At 43.6% G+C, this 20,937-nt stretch overlaps 1 protein-coding gene across 3 annotated transcripts in view; it reads left to right on the plus strand.

Annotated features, from left to right (window-relative positions):
• The window catches only part of CAMK2A (calcium/calmodulin dependent protein kinase II alpha), a 204,783-nt gene that overhangs the window by 170,592 nt on the left and 13,254 nt on the right, over positions 1 to 20,937 (plus strand). For 2 of the 3 annotated variants that reach the window (XM_056516945.1, XM_056516944.1), the window contains exons 14-15: positions 9,602 to 9,650; positions 10,578 to 10,653. In XM_056516945.1, coding sequence (XP_056372920.1) covers positions 9,602 to 9,650; positions 10,578 to 10,653 — 125 coding nt within the window. Of the gene's footprint in view, positions 1 to 7,026; positions 7,060 to 9,601; positions 9,651 to 10,577; positions 10,654 to 20,937 lie in introns of all 3 variants that reach the window. The other variant, XM_056516943.1, reaches the window with a different exon arrangement.

Below are 20,937 nucleotides of genomic sequence, written 5' to 3' on the forward strand. Positions count from 1 at the left end.
ACCGCATACGGGTCAAAACTGAGCCGACCAGAGTCACCGTTTGACTCTGGTCGGGTCATCAAAGTAAATGGAGTCACGGGCTGGTCCGGTCGGGGTACGGGAGCGCCTGGTTTGCCCCTCCCCCAACCGGATCCGGCAGCTGACAAAGGATAGTATGGGAGAGCAAGGAGGCATGCAAGGCTGTGGCACTTAAAGGGGTACACCAGTGGAAAACATTTTTTTTTTTTTTTCAAATCAACTGGTGCCAGAAAGTTAAACAGATTTGTAAATTACTTCTATTAAAAAATCTTTAACCTTCCAGTATTTGTTAGTAGCTGTATGCTACAGAGGAAATTCTTTTCTTTTTGAATTTCTTTTTTGTCTTGTCCACAGTTCTCTCTGCTGACACCTGATGCCCGTATCAGGAACTGTCCAGAGCAGAAGAAAATCCCCATAGCACACCTGTGCTGCTCTGGACAGTTCCTGACACGGACAGAGGTGTCAGCAAGGAGCACTGTGGACAAGACAAAAAAGAAATTCAAAAAGAAAAGAATTTCCTCTGTAGCATACAGCTTCTAAAAAGTACTGAAAGGGTAAATATTTTGTAATAGAAGTAATTTACAAATCTGTTTAACTTTCTGGCACCAGTTGATTTAAAAATAGTTTTTTTTTACACAGGAGTACCCCTTTAAGCAGCTTGGCTCCACCTCCTTGACAATTGGGAGACATAAAATAACAGCTTCAAGCATCATATCCAGCAAATGTATAGTATGTTTTACTCCTTACAGCTCTTAAATTGTGTCTGCAGCTCCTAGCAACAAGTACAGCAGACAGATTAATCTTAAGAAATGTTATTATATGTGGATCTACTTTGGACAGATATACATATTTAAAGGGGTACTCTAACAGATTTGTAAATTACTTCTATTAAAAAATCTTAATCCTTCCAGTACTTTTTAGGGGCTATATACTACAGAAGAAATGCTTTTCTTTTTGGATTTCTCTGATGTCACGACCACAGTGCTCTCTGCTGACCTCTGCTGTTCGTTTTTGGAACTGTCTATAGCAGGAGAAAATCCCCATTGAAAACATATGCTGCTCTGGACAGTTCCTAAAATGGACAGCAGAGGTCAGCAGAGAGCATTGTGGTCGTGACATCAGAGAAATCCAAAAAGAAAAGCATTTCCTCTGTAGTATACAGCCAATAAAATGTATTGGAAGGATTAAGATTTTTTTTATAGAAGTAATTTACAAATCTGTTTAACTTTCTGGCACCAATAGATTTAAAAAAAAATAAGTTTTCCACGGGAGTACCCCTTTAAGGGCTTTAGTATATACATATGATCTACATATAAGAGAGCAAAAAGATGGCAGGATCCTACTTTTCAAGCGATCTAGGAATGATAGCGACCATTGTGTGTAGTTTCAATTAAAGTGATGCGCCTCCTTTGGAGGTAATTTAAAAAATATCAGAAATTAGTAACAGATCCCTAATATAATTTTATTGTTAAAATGCAGTAGAACTATTGGTAAAATCAGAAGACCACAGATTACAGTTTATGGTTACATTTACATGTACTTTATCTGATGCAGCGGATTATATTGCTACTTATTTTTGCAGAAGATCATGTACGTATGAATGTACCCTATGGCAGTATAAATTCTGCAACTGGGATCTAGGATAAAAACTCTGGACCAATTGAGATAGGAGATTGTTATTTAAAGCATTTATATATGAGTGGCGCTGCGGTCAGATGTGCTGGCCGCAAGCGCATTCCCTCTTCTGTCAGCACTGCGATTCACATGTCAGGATGTGATACCACGCAGCCCTCTGCCCATTCCTTACCCCGCTCTCCTCCTTCCTATCTGTCTGCCGGCGCACGCGTCCTCCCTCCCTAGGGTGCGTGCGCGAGCCGGCTCCCTGAGATTTAAAGGGCTAGTGCACCCTTAATTGATCCATGTCCGGCGCTGACCTTATATAGTTCCTCACTTCCTCCTGACCCCCGCCGGATCTTTGTGCCCCTCAGCCTTAGAGAAAGCATACCATTCTTGCGTTCTGCCTTACTGTGTACCAGACCTCCTTGCCACGTTTTCCTGACCACACTCCAGTGGCACCTGTCCTGACCTTCCTGCCTGTCACCGACTGCAAGTTTGCCTTATCCTTCCTGTGCCACGCTTCACCTCGGCAGCCTGTGTGAATGAGTCGTATCAGGGGTAGCAACCTGGTTGCCGTCTGCCGCAGCAAGTCCATCCCTCTTTGTGGCAGGCTCTGGTGAAAACCTGCAGCACCTTAGACTTCGCTCCCTGATACGGCCCACGCCATCATCCACACAGGCTCAGCGGATCCACTTCACCACAGCCATTACATCACCTATTTGAGGGCAATATCTGATAGAGGTTAAGATGCTGAGCTTGGAGATATATAATTTTTTTTATGAATTGGTTTGGTATTTTTATGTAAAAAGCTGATTAAAAGCTGTCAGAGTGAAAGCCTGTGAGTCCTACTTTCTCCGCTCACACTCAGTGATTGGCAGTTTGGCATAAATAAGCTTGTCAATCACTCTGTGTGGATACTGGATCGGGCACACTTCGTTAATTCGGGAAATCGTCCTGCGCTGCCAGTATTCCCAAGGTCGGATCGGAGCCAAAGATATAGTTTAAAGGTATCCAAACTTTATTGAAACATGCAACGCGTTTCAGGGCCGGGATGGCCCTTTCATCAGGAATGCCTGATGAAAGGGCCATCCTGCCCTGAAATGCGTTGCATGTTTCAATAATGTTTGGATACCTTTAAACTATAACTTTGGCTCCGATCCTACCTTGGGAATACTGGCAGCGCAGGACGATTTCCCGAATTAACGAAGTGTGCCCGATCCAGTACCTACTACACGCCAGTCCGGCGTGGGAAACCTGCAGCAGCCAGCCAGCATTGGAATCAGTGTGATCCCTATCAAAGCCCAGTGAGCGTTGTGCCTCGGTTGTTGCACAACCAGAGAAGGTGAGTGTAATACTCACCAGTTTTACTATTTTCTCCTACCTTGGTGGTCCTACCAATAGAAGCGCTACTGTTCCTTTATTTATTTCAATCACTCTGTGTGGGCGGGGGGAAGTAGGACCCCCAGGCTTTCTTTCTTTTCAAACAGTTTTTACAGAACAGTTTTGATTTGAAGCATAGAAAACTATATATCCCCAAACTCAGCATCTTCCCCTCTATCACATTCTTTCCTCAGAAAGGGGACTCAGAAATTTACGGTGGAGCATCATTTATAGCCTTCACTGGCTTGGCATGGGGAGGACTGTTCAGTTCACTTAGTAAAGTAAAATAATATTATTTAAAGAGTTTCTACATTTAAAGGCCTAACAAAAATTATTTGTAATAGTAATAACCTGTTTAATTGTAGATAAGAAAATAGTTGGTATTTCAATAACGTACTGTAAATGTAACTTTGTGCAAGATAACTGACCTGATTTTCTCTTATCAGAAATCTGAAATTGTTATATGTTATAGTATCTCCATATAGGTCTGTAATCCGTGACTGTCCAGTTGTTACAAATCTACACTTCCTAACATTTTCTCCAAAATCCCAAAATGTCCTTGCCGGCTAGGAATTGTGTTTTGTTTTAACAATTGGATTTTAGATAATAATCTATTGTGATTGCGATGTTGTCACTTATTCACATTTGCTGTCATCACCAGGAGCCAATGCCATCTATTTCTCATGAGCTGCTTTGTACTGAGTAGTGATTATTTTGATTCCAGTCTTTCGAGATGGTTACTTATAGTAAATGTGCCGACCATCTCCACCTTACAAACCATTGGAGGTCTGAGTGTACTGAGGAATCTTGGATTTTAAGACTTTTGACTACATTTATGGTGATCATTGAACCATGATGTCCCCCAGTTTTCTCTACATTGAGGTTGACTGTAATGTGTCATCTTCATAAGGGGATTTCTCCCTATATGAGCACCTGTTGATTTTCAGAATCCTAAGGACAGGTGACCAAAAAGGAACCCACAAAACAGTTTCCTGCCATCAGCTGCGCTCCTGCTGCACACTGTGCCACCTGCTTCTTCCCTGCACTGCACACTGTGTGACATGCTGTTGTGCTGCACTGCACTCTGCTCCATCTGCTGCCTTACTGCACTCTGCACAGCGCCATCTGCTGCTCTAATGCACTGCATATACATCCCTATAGCAAGTGTAATGCCATTTAGAAGGCTTCAGCTGTTAGGCAGCATACCCCTTTTACTAGGGTGGAATGAAAGGACTGAACTGTGTAGCTGTAATATAGGTCGGTATAGTGCAGACGGTAAATATGGGGCCATTTTGGCTTGGATATTGCCAACTCCCCTATTTCTAACTTGAATTTGTCCAATCTGACTCCTTCTCAACAGTATTCAGGGCAGGTTGATGTTGTTGAGTTATGTAGCTATACCTCCTCATTCTGTATCAGAGATTATAAAAGATGCAGGGAATGCCGGACAGGATCACTCAATACTCCTGTTGCTACCTAATGACAAATTGCCTCTGGATAGTATAGACACAGGGATATAGATAGCTATTATATTAGTCAACACCTGCAGGTAGGAACTTTAGGTGGCCCGCCTTCCTAGTACTATAGGGGACAAAAAGCCAATAGATCTGTTTATTGTCACAATTAACCTATCAGTAAAAAGTCCATTCCTGGGCCCTTTAAACATAGAACAGATCCCTTCAAGGATACCTGCAATATATAGAACTAGTATGCTTATATGTGATGGATGAATTGTTAGGCCACCAAGCCATCAGTGTCCAAGTGCAACTGCAACATCCACACGTCAGGTACCCACCACATGGATCATAAACACAGTAACGCCATGGTTTATGTATACCCAAGCAATAAATTCAGTGATGTCACACTATAGAGTTATTAAACACAGTGGATTCACAATGCAGACATAAAAAATAGAAACACATTGATGTCACAGTACAAGTATAATAAATACAGTGATGTCACAGTAGAGTTAATAAACATAGTGATATCACAGTACAGCAATAATAAACTAGGAAGGAATAGTAAACTCAGTGAAATCACAATTTAATAAACACAGTGGTGTCACAGTACAAGGAGAATAAACAGCCATATCTTAGTGCAAGGATAGTAAAGACAGTGATCTCTTGTCCATGACTCATGGACAGGCCTGATGCTGCTGCACGACTGGTTAGGGTTTCAATAGGCATGGGGACCCCTAGTGGTGGGATTTTCAGGAGCCGTTTTCTTTATTAAATATTCCATTTTTTGAAACAACCATATTACATAAGGTCTTTAATTTTCAACAGTAACAACATATAAAAAGTTTTGACATCTGACAGTGCCCATTTAAGTATTTGCACACAGTATGTGAATGATGCACAGGGTGATTTCTAGAGGAGACTCTAGATGAATGTGGGCTACTTATTCACAGTGCTGTCTAGTTCATTGATGGTAGCAGATATGCCATGTGCTTACAGAACATGTCCTTACTGCAACATATAGACAAAGGAAACCATAACTCCCTTAACTGTGACCCTAGAGATTTAAAGGGAACTAAGCAGCAGATTTTAGCATATACAATGCTTGACAATGCGTTATATCTGCTAAACTCTTTATCCTCACCATCCCTGTGGGATGCTTTTGCCCCCAGGGATGGTAAAGATAAGAAGTTATAAAGTCGCCACCGACCGCCCCGTAAGTAGTCCCCTGGGCGGGAACTTATACTTACCGGGTCCCGTCGCTCTGGCCGTGGTCTTGCCCCCTGGTCTTGATTGACGATCAAGATGAGGGGGGCGAGACCATGGCCAGATCGAAGGGACCGGGTAAGTATAAGTCCCCATTTAGGGGACTTCTTACAGGGTGGCTAATATCTGCTGCTTAGTTCCCTTTAAATTGTAATCCACTTTTCTTTCCAGAGTTTGAATTCTATATGAACCCTGTAAACCATACCTGCCAACTAGCAACTAGACTCTACTAGCAATCCCAGCATGTTTAGCACTGCCTATATGGTTAGCAGCTTGATAGCAAGTAGGCGACACTCAAAGCAAAACCATTTGTGCTGTTGTACTGCACATGTATGTGTTCCCTATAATGCACATCATTCCGTATCTGCTCGCTGCTTCCATCCTCTCTCTCATCTCTGGTTAGATTTTGGTCACTGTGGTCTGTCCTGAGCCTTGGTCATGTATTTCTCTTATTGTGTCACTCACTTTTGTGCAGGTTGACATACTGCTGAATGTTAGGATGCCTTATTAATGTATGTTCCCTGCTGTGTTCCCTACTCTGCTCCTCTGACTGTGCTTCCGCCTCTATATGCTTCTCCAACATGTCCTCTAGCTCACCAAAGGGATGTGTGGATCTCCTATCTAACCACCAGGCAGTTCTTGTGTTTGGATTAATTGATCTTATCGTTTTATTGATTTACTGTAGTGGGAATTCTGTGAGATTTTATATACAAGCTGTTCAGTGGTTAACAGGATTCATGGATCCCTTTGTCTGCCAGCCAAAAGACATTTCCACCCAACCAGTGCTGCATGTGGGGTAACTATTGGGGATTACTGTAAAAAAACTTAACTTTAATGGGAACTTGAGATCACTTTCATGCTGCCTGAACCATGAGTCATCAGGGTAGTCCCTGGAGGCATCATAATGCACTACCAGCCTTTGTTGATAGATCTGTTTTTTGGCATAAGGTGAGATCTATCAATCAAGACCAGTGGGGCCGGCAAGGCCATTGGTGATCACCCCTATGACTTCTTGTTCAGACAGCATGAAAATGATGGCAGGTTCCCTTTAAACCTAAACCCTAACCCCAGCTCCATTTTGGGCATCTATATTTGCTACGCTACATGGCTGTGTTGTTAATTGTAACCCTTAATGTTCCTTGTGTTTTTTAAATCCTGCTGGGGCTTCTTCTTGTGATGCGGCTACTGCTTGTGGTCAATGTGCGGACTTCTGTGCTTCCCCTGTGGTCACCGTGCTGCTGGCTGTGTGTCTCACTATCCTTCCTATCTGTTCTCCTTGTTTTTCCAGAAAAGAAAGTCCAGTTCCAGTGTCCAGTTGATGGTGAGTCTATGTTTTGTCTTATTCAGTGCTGGTTCCTCTGCGTCCCAGAATGGAGCAAAGGTCTGATTCACTCTCCCTATAAGCTGAGGGACCTGGAAATGTGTGCCCCTTTTGGTAGGTTCCATTGTCAAGGACTGCACAAACTGGTGGAACCAGTAAAGATAGATTGGTATATTACACTAGGGGTATTTGTATTCTCTGTTCACTCAGCTTGTAGGGAGTTTTGGTCTGCTCTTACTGGCAGAATGTACTTCTCGTGTAGGTATACTAAGAACTTAGACAAGCAGATGCTACTCTGACTCAATGGTTCCTGAAATACTTGAGCAGTAGACACCACAGTTCCATATCATCCTGGAGATCTTTTGTGCATCTCCTGAATCTTCTTTAAGGGGTTCTCCGCCCCTAGACATCTTTTCCCCTATCCAAAGCATAGGGGATAAGATGTTTGAGTATGGGGGTCCTGCCGCTGGTGACCCCCGCGATCTCCCTGCTGCACCCGGGGTTCATATAGAGCGTCAGATGCAGCACCAGAGGCTGATGATGTCACGGTCACGCCCGCTTGTGACGTCACAGCCATGCCCCCTCAATGCAAGTATATGGGAGGTCGCATGACTGGAGGTGGCGTGACTGAATCACAAGTGGGGTGTGGCCATGATGTCACAAGCCTCTGCCCCAAAGTTCGCTCCGTGCACTGGATGTCTGGAGTACCGCAGCCGAGATCGTGGGGGTTCCCAGCGGTGGGACCCCCCGATCAGACATCTTATCCCCTATCCTTTGGATAAGATGTCTAGGGGCATAGTACCCCTTTAAGCCAACTTTAGGTTATTGACAACATGTCTATCGACTCCTTAATTGAATCTAATAAACATTTTAGGGACTTTCAGACTTAAACTAGAAATGTAACTGGCCTGGTGTGGTTTTCTTTGTTGCCTTGGGAGTTTATATGGCAGATATGCTGCACATTCACAGGCAAAGAAATTTGGAATCTGTAAAAGGTAGTGGTGTCGTGACAACCATGATCCATTGAGGTACTTCACAATTAAAATATTCACATACCCTGTTGCCTCACAGATCATAACATCTTGGACTTCTTGATACTGTGAAATTGATAAAGCCCTTTCACCAGGCTTTCTTCAACTTTTGGGCAAATAAACACTGCTTCTTGGCAACCAGTAGCACTAAGAATGACGGACTCACACCATCTACTGCCCTCACCCTCCGCCAAATAAAAAAGAGAGAGGTGGAGAGGGCACATAGTAGAAAAACACCTCTAACAAAAAAGGGGTGGAGGTGGGGGACAAGGAACTCGAATCGAGTAAGACAACTGGTCCCATGCTGACAACTTCCCTTCTCCTTTCTAAGGCTAGTTTCCTATGATGCCTAAAGCATACATGGACAAAACCTACATGTGGTGACCTATGGCTGGGTAATATTGCCAGTAATTTGTACCCATTGCCCACTACAGACAGGGTTTGGTTGCATGCACTATCCTTCACATCATATGACCCCACTCAAACAGGTCTCTTCACAACCTATATAAAACGTAACTTTTATTGAGCGTATCCTCACAGCAGGAGACTTTACATAAGGATACTGACCCCTTTATGTTTTAGGTACTTCCTTCCCTTCCTTAATGTGCCATAAGTAAGGGCAGGAAGTGCCTAAAACACGTAGGCATCACTTTCCCTCTGTAACGTTCCCTGCTGTTCTGCTGTGAGGATACACTCAATAAAAGTCAAATTTGTATGCATCTTAAGGCACTGGAACTCCATGTCTATACAAACTATTTAGTAAGTATGGCTTACCTACATAAGATAGGACCCTAGCGGATCCACTTGCTTGTTGCAAGAATGCAGACTTTAGAAGGTAGAGACTGTTGCCTATCTTTGTCTTCACAGTGGAGTGAATACTTGGACCATTGAGTCACTTGTAGATATCTGCTATAGGATATACACAATCTAGCAGGGCTTGGTACTATGCCAGTATGTGTGGCCATTCTTTTCTTTCTCCTCTGACTTTTTTACAGTACATGTTCTTTGCTAAGCAAAATGAGGTAATGGGCAACTGTGAAATGACCCTACAACTCATTGTCCTGTGCCTTTTTGCTCAGCAGAGGGCGATGTCAGTCTACAACTTGGGGCTCACAGAGGAATGAGCAGCTGTGTTTGTAGTCACAGCTCTGTGCGCAGTCAGATGGTGCAGCTGATATTGGGATATGTGGGAGAAAGGAATAATACGGACTGCACCGGATGGGGTTGGGATTTCATGTTCTCATTAAAGGAAGAAAATGCAAATCCCTGAGGTGCTGTCAATACCAAACATTGGAAATCCATTGAAAACATATTCTACTAAAACTTTCATTTTTTTTTCTCCTGGTGAATGGTGACCTCTAGTGGTCAAAATGTAAAATACAGAAGTATTTCGAATCACCTGGACAGGACGAGAACGCCTATTGGATAGGGTGCTCTTCTGGTGTCCAAAACAACTGACATATACTTTATTATGGAATAACCCAATTCTTCCTCCTTCTCATTCCATCCAGGAGTCTTCTGAAAGCACAAACACTACTATTGAAGATGAAGATACCAAAGGTGGGTCCGGTCGATGAAATGGTGACCACATGGAGAGGTTTTTCATGTCTAAATTGATCTATTCTAGAAAAATATTCCTTAAATAAATACACACCTATTCTGATCACTGTATAGAACAATGCAAATGAAATGCTCTGTTAACCTCATGATAATACACGTGTACTGGTAGTTTGCTGTGGATTATTAACAAGACTCCAATGCAAAATTGGAAATAGCCCCTCCCCCCCCCCCATCACACATACATACCATGTGCCATTAACTGGTACCTTCTTATGGTCCCCAGTGCCTAATTTACTCCTGGCTGTACATGTGGGGAAGTAGCGGAACGGTCCCCCAGTGGATGGCCGTCATCATTCCTCCTTTTATGCCAGTCTACTGTCAGGTGTTATTTACACTTGTTTGCACCTTCTGCAATTATCTCTTAACTATGGTGGTCATTGGTTTGTGTCCTTTTGGACATTTAGCTTTATTTTTTGGCACAGCATATTGTGTGTCTTATAGTGATTTATTTCACACATAATTTGTGTTTTGCTCCTATATTATATCTGTTCACATAATTATGGGGAAATGTATTATAATTTCAGTATCATACTTAGGAGGTTTAAGAAGGTACCTGGTATTTATTATCATTATACTTATTCTACTATTGTGTTTTTAAATTTGCATATGTTTTTATCATTTTGAGAATATTGAGTAATGTTTACATCTACATTTCTCATTTATTTGGGTGGGCAGGTATCTATATTCATCAGCTCTTCTTTTTTATCAAGTTTGTTGTTTTTCCAACATTTTTATTTTGCACCCGTTTATGATTTGGGGTGGTGCCCATCCATTTTTCTTTGTTACTCTGTAAAGCTCCCTACTGCACCATTCCACATTGATCAACCTAAGACCCCGGGATAACACTGACTTTTCTTATACTTACAGTGAGGAAGCAGGAAATTATTAAAGTGACAGAGCAGCTAATAGAGGCCATCAGCAACGGAGACTTTGAATGCTACACGTGAGTATTTGTGAAAAAACTGTCTGTGTAATAGTGGTAACAATTATTTCTAATATAATTCCTTAAAATTGTGGTATCTTTTATTTCATGTTATTCTACGACATCTTACCTAAAAAAGCTCTTCACTGCATGCAATTTCTGGCTACTATGGATTTTACTGGCATAGTGACCACATCTTTCCCTCCATCTTTAATATTTTATTTATATTATATTATTATTATTATTATAAATAATAATAATAATAATAATTATTATTATTATTATTATTGTTATAATTATTAATTATTATTATTTTACTTTTTTAATATTTTAGTTTTTTCAAACAGCAATACAATCAGCTGTATAGGGTGACTGAAAACAAGTATATCTAGTTATATAACAACAAACAATAACCTGTACAGAAAGAATAAGCAGTACATTTCAATCAAAGTAGTCATGTCCCAAAGCATCAAATAATACAGAGATATATCATTATGACAGGCAGTATACAAACCAATAACAGTAGAGCAGTTTCTATAACACTTGCAACCATCAAAGGTAAGAGTGGGAGCCTGTATGTAGGAAAGAAATACCGAAAGCCTGAAGGCGGAGTAAATTTCCGCTGGCAAGGCCTGTTGTCTCTAGTCACGGTGTTACGCCGAGCGCTCCGGGTCCCCGCACCTCCCCGGAGCGCTCGCAGCATTTTCCTGTTCGGAGCGCCCCGGTCAGACCCGCTGACCTGGAGCGCTGCGATAATGTCCCTAGCATGGATGCGATCCACGATGCGGGACGCGCCCGCTCGCGGTTCGCATCCCAGCCTGCTTACCAGATTCGTTCCCCGTCTGTACTGTCCCAGCACGCACGGCCCTGCTCCCTAGGGCGCGCGCGTGCTGGCTCTCTGCGATTTAAAGGGCCAGTGCGCCGCTGATTGGTGCCTGGTTCTAATTAGTGTATTCACCTGTGCAGTTCCCTATATAACCTCACTTCCCCTTCCCTTCCTTGGCCGGCTCTTGTTGCCATTGTGCCAGTGAAAGCGTTCTTTGTATGTCCCAAGCCAGTGTTCCAGACCTCCTGCCGTTGCCCCTGACTACGATCCTTGCTGCCTGCCCTGACCTTCTGCTACGTCCGACCTTGCTCTTGCCTAATCCCTTGTACCGCGCCTATCTCAGCAGTCAGAGAGGTTGAGCCGTTACTGGTGGATACGACCTGGTTGCTACCGCCACTGCAAGACCATCCCGCTTTGCGGCGGGCTCTGGTGAATACCAGTAGCAACTTAGAACCGGTCCACCGGTACGGTCCACGCCAATCCCTCTCTGACACAGAGGATCCAGCCTGCCGAATCCTGACACACGGTGCCCATATTTTCTCTAAACGATGTTGGACTTCTGCTTCTGATAATTTTTTCTCTCACAGTTTGATAACTCTGGGCCTATGTGTTTGCAGGCAATGTAAAGAAGTCTATCAGCAGTTAGTTTTCCAGACAATTACCATCTCGAATAGTAAGTCCAAGAATGCAGGCAGGTGAATCAAAGACACCCAGTTAAAGGGGTACTCCGTTGCTCAGCGTTTAGAACAAACTGTTCCGAACACTAAAGCCTTGAGCTCGTGATGTCATAGCCCCACCCCTTCATGACATCACGAACCAAACCTCAATGCAAGTCTATGGGAGAGGGCGTGCCATGCCCCCTGCAATAGACTTGCATTGAGGGGACGGGACGTGACTTCTCGACTTGTAGGTCGACTTGTCGACTTGTCACCATCTGCCCGAAGGCCTATGTGATTCAGAAATACAGGTGCCTTATACACACAGTGTGAAATATACAACTGTGAACAGGTGGTGCCCCCCACCTAGAAATACCAGGGGGACTACCTCCAAAATAGAGGACCATTTATGGTCTGTAAGAGGGCCAACATCTTGTTTCAACTACCATGTCAGGGAAAAGGAAGTTAAAAATTTTAGTCAACAGTCTAGTTATCTGTTAACTAAATCTGGTAAGTTATAGAATTGACACTAGATGTACCCTGTGAGGTGACAATGACATCTAATCCTGTATCCCTGTGAATAGCTAGGGGACTATTTCTGAGCTGCAAAACAAATGCATGGCGAAGTTGAAGGTGTTGATATAAACTACTGAAAGGCAATTGGTAGTTATCTTGGAGCATAAGCACTGAAGCCGCTCATTGGCTGTTGTAGTCACGTGAAGTCCACTTTTAATGTAAGACTGGAGTACCAACCGGAGGCTGTATTTAAGTATTAAAGAGGTAAGTATCAGTTAGTTTGTTATTTTAAAATGTATCTGTCGCTTTAAAAAACTTTTTACATGTCCTAGAGAAAGGTCTAGGACATGTAGGTCTAGGAAAGTGTGCTGACCAAGACAATCCCATAGGCTCACATTGTAACTTTGTCTCACTTGGCACACTCTGCTCACCGCTCATTCTAGCGATAGTCGGGGTTTAAAGGGGTACTCCGCTGCTCAGCGTTTGGAACAAACTTCCGAATGCTGGAGCTGGTGCCGGTAGCTTGTGACATCGTAGCCCCGCCCCCTCATGATGTCACACCCCGCCCCCTCAATGCAAGTCTATGGGAGGGGGCACAACATCTCATAGACTTGCATTGAGGGTGTGGGGTGTGAGATCATGAGGGGGCGGGGCTACGAGGTCACGAGCTATCGGTGCCGGCTCCAGCGTTCGGAACAGTTTGTTCCAAATGCTGAGCAGCGGAGTACCCCTTTAAACAGTCAGGCCCCAAACTATCAAAACTTTATTTGTGCTTCTACAAAATGTCAAAAGTTTTAAGAGTGACCATGCCCATTTAATGCATTAGAGGTTTAAAAAAAAAAAATAAATAAATAAATAAAACATGGATATCCCCTTTAAACTTATAGACAGTAATAAGCTGTGCCAATTTAAAAATTCCTAGAGATTTACAAAATTCTAACTGAACGAAGTGAAACCTTTAACACCCCGCAGTTGGTCAAATTACAATACAGTAACATTCCGTTCTCATAGAGGCCAATATCTCCAGTGCTGCAATAAGGTTACCTGTCTGGAGAAAAAACAGAAATAGACATAAATTGATATATTACAAGTGGTGTTCCCAGCCCACACCTTACAGTGTTAACCCTGAACTGCTAGGAAATAACCCTAAGGATTGGTAAGAGCAAGACCCTCATCTGTTTTAGAGTGCAGGAGGCACTCCAGCCTTGGTCTAGAGGCCTGAGCTCCCGGTATCAGCTAGTGGTCGTGTCTCGACCAGCAACCCATCTGCCGTTGTCGGTTGGTTAACACGGTCATCCACTTCATCACAAGTGACATCTGACACCCCTAGTCAACAGTCAGTGGGTTCCTCAGACACAACCTTCAGTTGGCATGGCCCGGGAGCAGTCCCTGTCCTCCCATTGCCTCTGTTCTATGCTTTTCCCTCCTGTAAAGAAGTATCTTATGCTGTGGGTTCAGCTCCACTATTCACTGAGGACGATCTAATAGAGGACAGTTGGCAGCTACTGCCCAGCCAAGAAGGGGAGGAGACATGCGCCACTTGCTCCACTAGGCGGCCAAGTAGTGATAAGGAAAGGGACGTGGGAGGTGGTGTTGCCAGGGTTCAGGGTCCTGAACCAGACACTGTTGAGGAACCTGAGGAGGACATCAGTGACGTGCAGATACTTCTTCATGATGATGGAGCCAGGTGCAGAAGGGGCTTCATCATCATCAGGAGAAGAGAGTTGCAGGTTGCCCTTGAGGCAGCAGCTGAGCCAGCAAGGCGGTAGCACGGTTGTCAGTCAGCATGGTGGCAGGAGTGGAAATTCTGAAGCCAAACGTGCCCGGGGGAGACCACCTGCTTCGCGGCAGCCTACCTTTCCGGGAAGTAGTGGAACAGGAGTTCCTGGAGACAGGGCCAGTAGCAGTTAATTAGTGCGGACTGTAGGTGGGAAAATCAGCTACTCAGCGGTGGGGCAGTTTTAAATCAGGCATCCGGAGGAGGTTCACGTAGCCACATGCAAGATATGTCAGCAGAAGGTGGAGCGTTGCCAGGACCCCAATGTCGGCACCATGGCCTTGTGTCAACACATGCTTCGCCACCATTAAGCGGCCTGGGAGAACTGTGGCTCCGATGAAGTGGTCCAGCCTGCTGCATCACCCAGTGGCCAGCCGCTCCCTCCTTCACCCAGCCAAGGCTACACCACCTCAGCCGAAGGGAGCTGTGTGTCATACCCTCCTTCTGTCGCTCCAGATGCTCCTGCTTCTCCCACTTTTAGTCATCCATTCCACCAACAATCCATTGGCGAAGCCATGTCCAAGAGTCAACAGTATGCGCCCACTCATCCAATGGCGCAGAAGATGAATGTACTCCTGTCTAAGTTGCTGGTGCTGCAGTCCCTCCCTTTTCAAGTGGTGGACTCTGCACCTTTCAGAGAATTCATGGCTTGTGCCGAGCCGAGGTGGAGAGTCCCAAGCCGTCATTTCTTTGCGAAGAAGGCAGTATACCAACCCTGCATAATTTTGTACAAGAGAAGGTGGGCCAGTCCTTAAGCCTGTCGATGTGTTCAAAAGTGCACGGCAGCGCCGATGTGTGGAGCTGAAACTACGGGCAGGGACAATACATGTCTTTTACGGCCCACTGGGTAAATGTGGCTCCTGCAAAGCCACAACAGCAACTTGGACAGGTCACACCTCTTCCTCCTCCACGCTCTCGCTCTCAGGCAGTTGGTCCTGTGACAGTGTGCGACTCGGCCTCCTCATCCTCCACCATGTCCTTGGCCTCCACTGCACATACAAATCTCAGTGGCCCTTCATCGTACCATGTGTGTAGGGCACGGCGGTGTCACGCTGTTCTTCACATGGTTTGCCTTGGTGAAAAGTCTTGGAAATAATGGCCGGTCAGGGCAATGGAGATGTTGCGCCTACATCTCATGGCCACATGAGCCCTGTGGGGGCTTGTTAGATTAGGTCCTTTGTACCCACACGCCGGGGTTCAGGACACTAAAACTTTGATTTGAATTTCAAATCAAAAAATCATACATTTCAATGGTCTCCTCATGCTTCAGCCAACTCCAGGCTGTGTCATTCAGGCAATATATGGTTTACTAATGCCGCTGCTGAGCCTGGGTCTGGGAATAAAAATTTTGTTATGATAGGTAGCACCAGCTATCCAAAATCTTAATTTTAAATAAAAAAAAATGATTGTGTTTTTTCTTGGGGATTGTTAAGCCCTGGTGTGTACTCATGCTTCAGCCAACTCCAGGCTGTGTCATTCAGGCAATACATTTTTTACTGATGCCGCTGCTGGCCCGGGTCTGGGAATGGGAATAAAAATTTTGTTATGATAGGTAGCACCAGCTATCCAAAATCTTCATTTTAAATTAAAAAAATTCTTGTGTTTTTTCTTGGGGATTGTGAAGCCCTAGTGTGTACTCATGCTTCAGCCAACTCCAGGCTGTGTCATTCAGGCAATATATGGTTTAATGATGCCACTGCTGTGTCTGGGAATAAAAATTTTGTTATGGTAGGTAGTACCAGCTATCCAAAATCTTCGGTTTAAATAAAAAAAATTATTGTGTTTTTTCTTGGGGATTGTGAAGCCCTAGTGTATACTCATGCTTTTGTTATGGTAGGTAGCACCAGCTATTCAAAATCTTCGGTTTAAATTTGTAAATTCATCTTTTAATCTTAGGGATTGTGAAAGCCTAGTGCCTACTCATGCTGCTGGCAACTCCGGGCTGTGCCATTCAGACACTATATGGTCTCCTCATGCTGCCAACACCTCCACGCTGTGTCATTCAGCCACTATATGGTCTCCCCATTCTGCCAAAACCTCCACGCTGTGTCATTCAGCCACTATATGGTCTCCTCATGCTGCCAACACCTCCACGTTGTGCCATTCAGCCAGTATATGGTCTCCTCACACTGATGCCACCTCCAAGCTCTGTCATTGTGCCGCTCTGCAGCAGTGATTCTAAAAGCGATGCTGGTATGTTATTCTGAATAACAGTATTATTTCACTACCCCAGCACACTCCATATGAGTGTTAGGACACAGCAAAGTGTTCTATACCCCTATTGAGGCTCTCTGTAGGCTAGAAATAGCCTTTTTTAATATAGATTTGCCGCGAATAAATTCGGATCGAAACAAACTTTTTGGGAAAATTCGGCGAATCGTCCGAATCAAATTTTTGAAAAGTACGCTCATCTCTATCAGTGACCATAGGGGTAATGTGAACATCTTAAAGGGGTACTCTGGTGGAAAACATTTCTTTCTTTTAATCAACTGGTGCTAGAAAGTTAAACAGATTTGTAAATTACTTTTATTAAAAGTATCCTTCTAGTACTTTTTAGCAACTGTATGCTACAGAGGAAATTCTTTTCTTTTTTAATTTCTTTTTTGTCTTATCCACAGTGCTCTCTGCTGACACCTGATGCCCCTATCAGGAACTTTCCAGAGCAGGAGAAAATCCTCACAACAAACCTATGCTACTCTGGACAGTTCCTGATAGGGGCATCAGGTGTCAGCAGAGAGCACTGTGGACAAGACAAAAAAGAAATTAAAAAAGCGAAGAATTTCCTCTGTAGTATACAGCTGCCAATAAGTACTGGAAGGGTAAAGATTTTTTTATAGAAGTAATTTACAAATCTGTTTAACTTTCTGACACCAGTTCATAAAAAAAAAAAAAAATTCCAGCAGAGTACCCCCTGAACTGTCAAAGAGGAAATGGGCTTGTCTATAAACATAAGGGTAGTTATATGCCAATTAATAGTGAGATCCCCCACAAAGCCCCAAAATGGTCAATAAGAGACATCACTAAGAAAAAAAGGGCATCATCTGCATTATTTTATGGATAGCTTCAAAACGGAATTCCCACAATGTCCTTGGAGTTATTATTTAAGGTTGCTAGGGTCTCTATAGCTATAGAGAACAATAAAGGGGACAGTGGCTACCTCTGCCTAGTGCCCCATTACAACACTTTTGGTGCCTTTTTACATTACAGTAACTTTGAAGGGTTCCACTGTTGACTAGGATGGTAGAAGTCCCCGAAATGTATACTCTACAGTTCAAAAGACAATAGTTGAGACTCTTTTTATAGGTATCTATCCATTTCTTACATTATGGGGTTGGGGTTCACTGTTTTAGCGCAGTTAGCGTAGTGTAGTGTTAGCGCAGTTTTAGCATATTTAGCGTAGCGTAGTGTTGGCGCAGTTTTAGCGTAGTTAACATAGCGTCGTTTTGGCACAGTTAGCGTAGCATAGTGTTAGTGCAGTTTTAGTGTAGCGTAGTCTTAGCGCAGTTTTAGCGTAGTTAGTGCAACGTAGGGTTAGTGCAGTGTAATGTTAGCGCAGTTTTAGTGTAGCGTAGTGTTAGTGCAGTTTTAGCGTAGTTAGCGTAGCATAGTGTTAGCGCAGTTTTAGCGGAGTTAGCGTAGGGTAGTGTTAGTGCAGTTTTAGCGCAGTTAGCTTAGCATACTGTTAGAGGAGTTTTAGTGCAGTTAGCATAGCGTAGTGTTAGCGCAGTTTTACACAGGTGTAGTTTAGGGTAATTAACGTATCGTAGTTTTAGCACAGTTTTAGCATATTTAGTGTAGCGTAGTGTTAGCACAGTTTTAGCGTAATTAGTGTAGCGTAGTGTTAGCGTAGCTTTACACAGGTGTAGTGTAGTTAGCGTAGCATAGTATTAGTGTAGTATTACACAAGTGTAGTTTAGTTAGCGTAGTGTTAGCGTAGCTTTACACAGGTGTAGTGTAGTTAGCGTAGTGTAGTTAGTGTAGTATTACGTAGATGTAGTGTAGTTACCGTAGCGTTGTGTTAGCGCAGTTTTACACAGGTGTAGTGTAGTTACCGTAGTGTTAGTGTAGTATTACACAGGCATAGCATAGTTAGCGTAGCATAATGTTAGTGTAGTTTTACACAGGTGTAGTGTAGTTAGCATAGTTTTACACAGGTGTAGCGTAGTTACCGTAGTGTAGTGTTAGCATAGTTTTACACAGGTGTAGTGAAGTCACTGTAGTGTAATGTTAGCATAGTTTTACACAGGTGTAGTGTAGTCACTGTAGTGTAATGTTAGCATAGTTTTACACAGGTGTAGCGTAGTCACCATAGTGTAGTGTTAGCGTATTTTTACACAGGTGTAGTGTAGCTAACTTAGTTTTACTGGCAGATAAAGCGTAGTTTAGAGAGTGTAGCGTAGGGTGTAGCTTAGCTTAGTCATACAGTGAAGGGGCTACAACTCCCAGCATGCCCAGACAGCCAAAGGCTGTGCAGGCAGTATAGGAGTTGTAGTTTTGCAAATGAAGCTGAGGCAATTGCACTCTGCTACATTAAAGTAGCAAAAGCCATTGTGCTCTGCTACATTAATGTAGCAGAGGCAAGTGCGCCCTGAGCTGCACTAGTAAGTTCGTTAGGGTATACAGCCATCTATATACTGTATATATGGCTGTATACAGTGATCAGAAGGCCACTTGCCCACCACTATTCCTACTCCATCACTAGACGTGGAGCAACACAGAAAGATGACAGAGCTGGAATGGGGGTGGCAAGTTAGGCTCTCCAGGGGAAGAACCCCTAAAAATGTACTAACCCATTTTTTGTGTTTTTCTTCTCTTCTCGTTTCAGATACGTGAATGCGGAGGACTACGTCGGATTTTGTGGACTGCGACAATGACCTGCAATTTTATTTGTTTTGTTTTAATAAAACGAGGGCTGTGGGAGTGTTAACGAGGGCTGTGTTAACGAGGGCTGTGGGAGTGTTTTTCCTAATAAATTTTTTTTAACTTGTGCATGTGTTTTTTTTTTTTTATTACTTTACAGTCTTAGTAGTTGAAGCCATCTTATAGACTGAGTCCACTACTAAGCCAGGGCTTAGCATTAGCCCCAAAAACAGCTTGCGTTAACCCCCAATTATTACCCTGGTACCCACTGCCACAGGGGTACCAGGAAGAGCCGATAACAATAGGCACAGAGCGTAAAATATGGTGCTCTTGGGCCTAGGTGGTGTTATTTAGGCTGGGGAGGGCCAGTAACAATGGTCCTCGCCCATCCTGGTAACATCAGGCTGTTGCTGTTTGGTTGGTATCTGGCTAAAAATGGAAAGACGAGGAACCACACAGGTTTTTTTTTATTTTATTAACTTTTTATAAAGAAAAAAAAAGTGTGTGGTTCCCTGTCTTTTCATTTTCAGCCAGATACCAACAGCAACAGCCTGACGTTACCAGGATGGGCAAGGAGCATTGTTACCAGCCCTCCCCAGCCTAAATAACTCCAGCCTGTTACCGCCAAGGCCCAAGAGCACCATATTTGCGCTCTGGGCCCTAGATGTTTTTGAGGCTAACGCTAAGCCCTGGCTTAGTAATGGATTCCGTCTATAAGACAGCTTGAACTACTAAGCCTGTAAAGTAATCAAAAAATACACACACACGCACAAGTTAAAACATTTTAATTAGGAAAAACACTCACCCACAGCCCTCGTTAACGATTTTATTAAAACAAAACACATAAAATTGCAGGTCATCGCCGCAGTCCACAAAATCCGACGTAGTCCTCCGCATTCACATATCTGAAACGAGAAGAGAAGAAAAACACAAAAAAATGGGTTAGTACATTTTTTGGGGTTCTTCCCCTGGAGAGCCTAACTTACCACCCCCATTCCAGCTCTGTCATCTTTCTGTGTTGCTCCACGTCTAGTGATGGAGTAGGAAAGGACGTGGGTAAGTGGCCTTCTGATCACTGTATACAGTGATCAGAAGGCCTTTCCCTATTTCCACCTACAAACACTGCCATTTCACTGTGTTTGCGAGTAGAAATAGGGAGAGTTTCCTGTGTGGGGCCGCCCTTTTTAGGGCGAGTTACACTTGCCAAGAAGGGAATTAATAATGCGAGAGTAGGGCCTTACAGGAGAAGATTTTACCCCCACCGGTTACAATGAACCATACGTTGTTCCCTTCCACCTTTTAGAGATCTTTGCATCACATCAATACTTGGTGGTGTTAGTGGCACATGGTGTTTTTTGCACACCTTTCCTTTTGTTTGATTTTAAAACTATTTTGGGTACATATATTTTATCCTAAGAATATTATTTAAAGTTACAATTTACGTAATGCATATCCTCAATACTTACTTGTGCGCACTAACACTTTTACAGAGAGACCATTTTCTTCTGCCTACCTGCCTCAACTACTATTCTGATCCTGCCACCCGCCTGATGCCACACATCTGATGCTAAGTTCTCTTTTTTTCACTCACCTTCGTCACCGGGTACTGGTATTGCCACCCACCGCCCCACTATGTCACCAGGTCACTTTCAGGACTCCTTATGCTGCAG

This window comes from Hyla sarda, chromosome 4, assembly GCF_029499605.1.
Source record: "Hyla sarda isolate aHylSar1 chromosome 4, aHylSar1.hap1, whole genome shotgun sequence".
In the NCBI taxonomy this organism is placed as follows: domain Eukaryota; kingdom Metazoa; phylum Chordata; class Amphibia; order Anura; family Hylidae; genus Hyla; species Hyla sarda.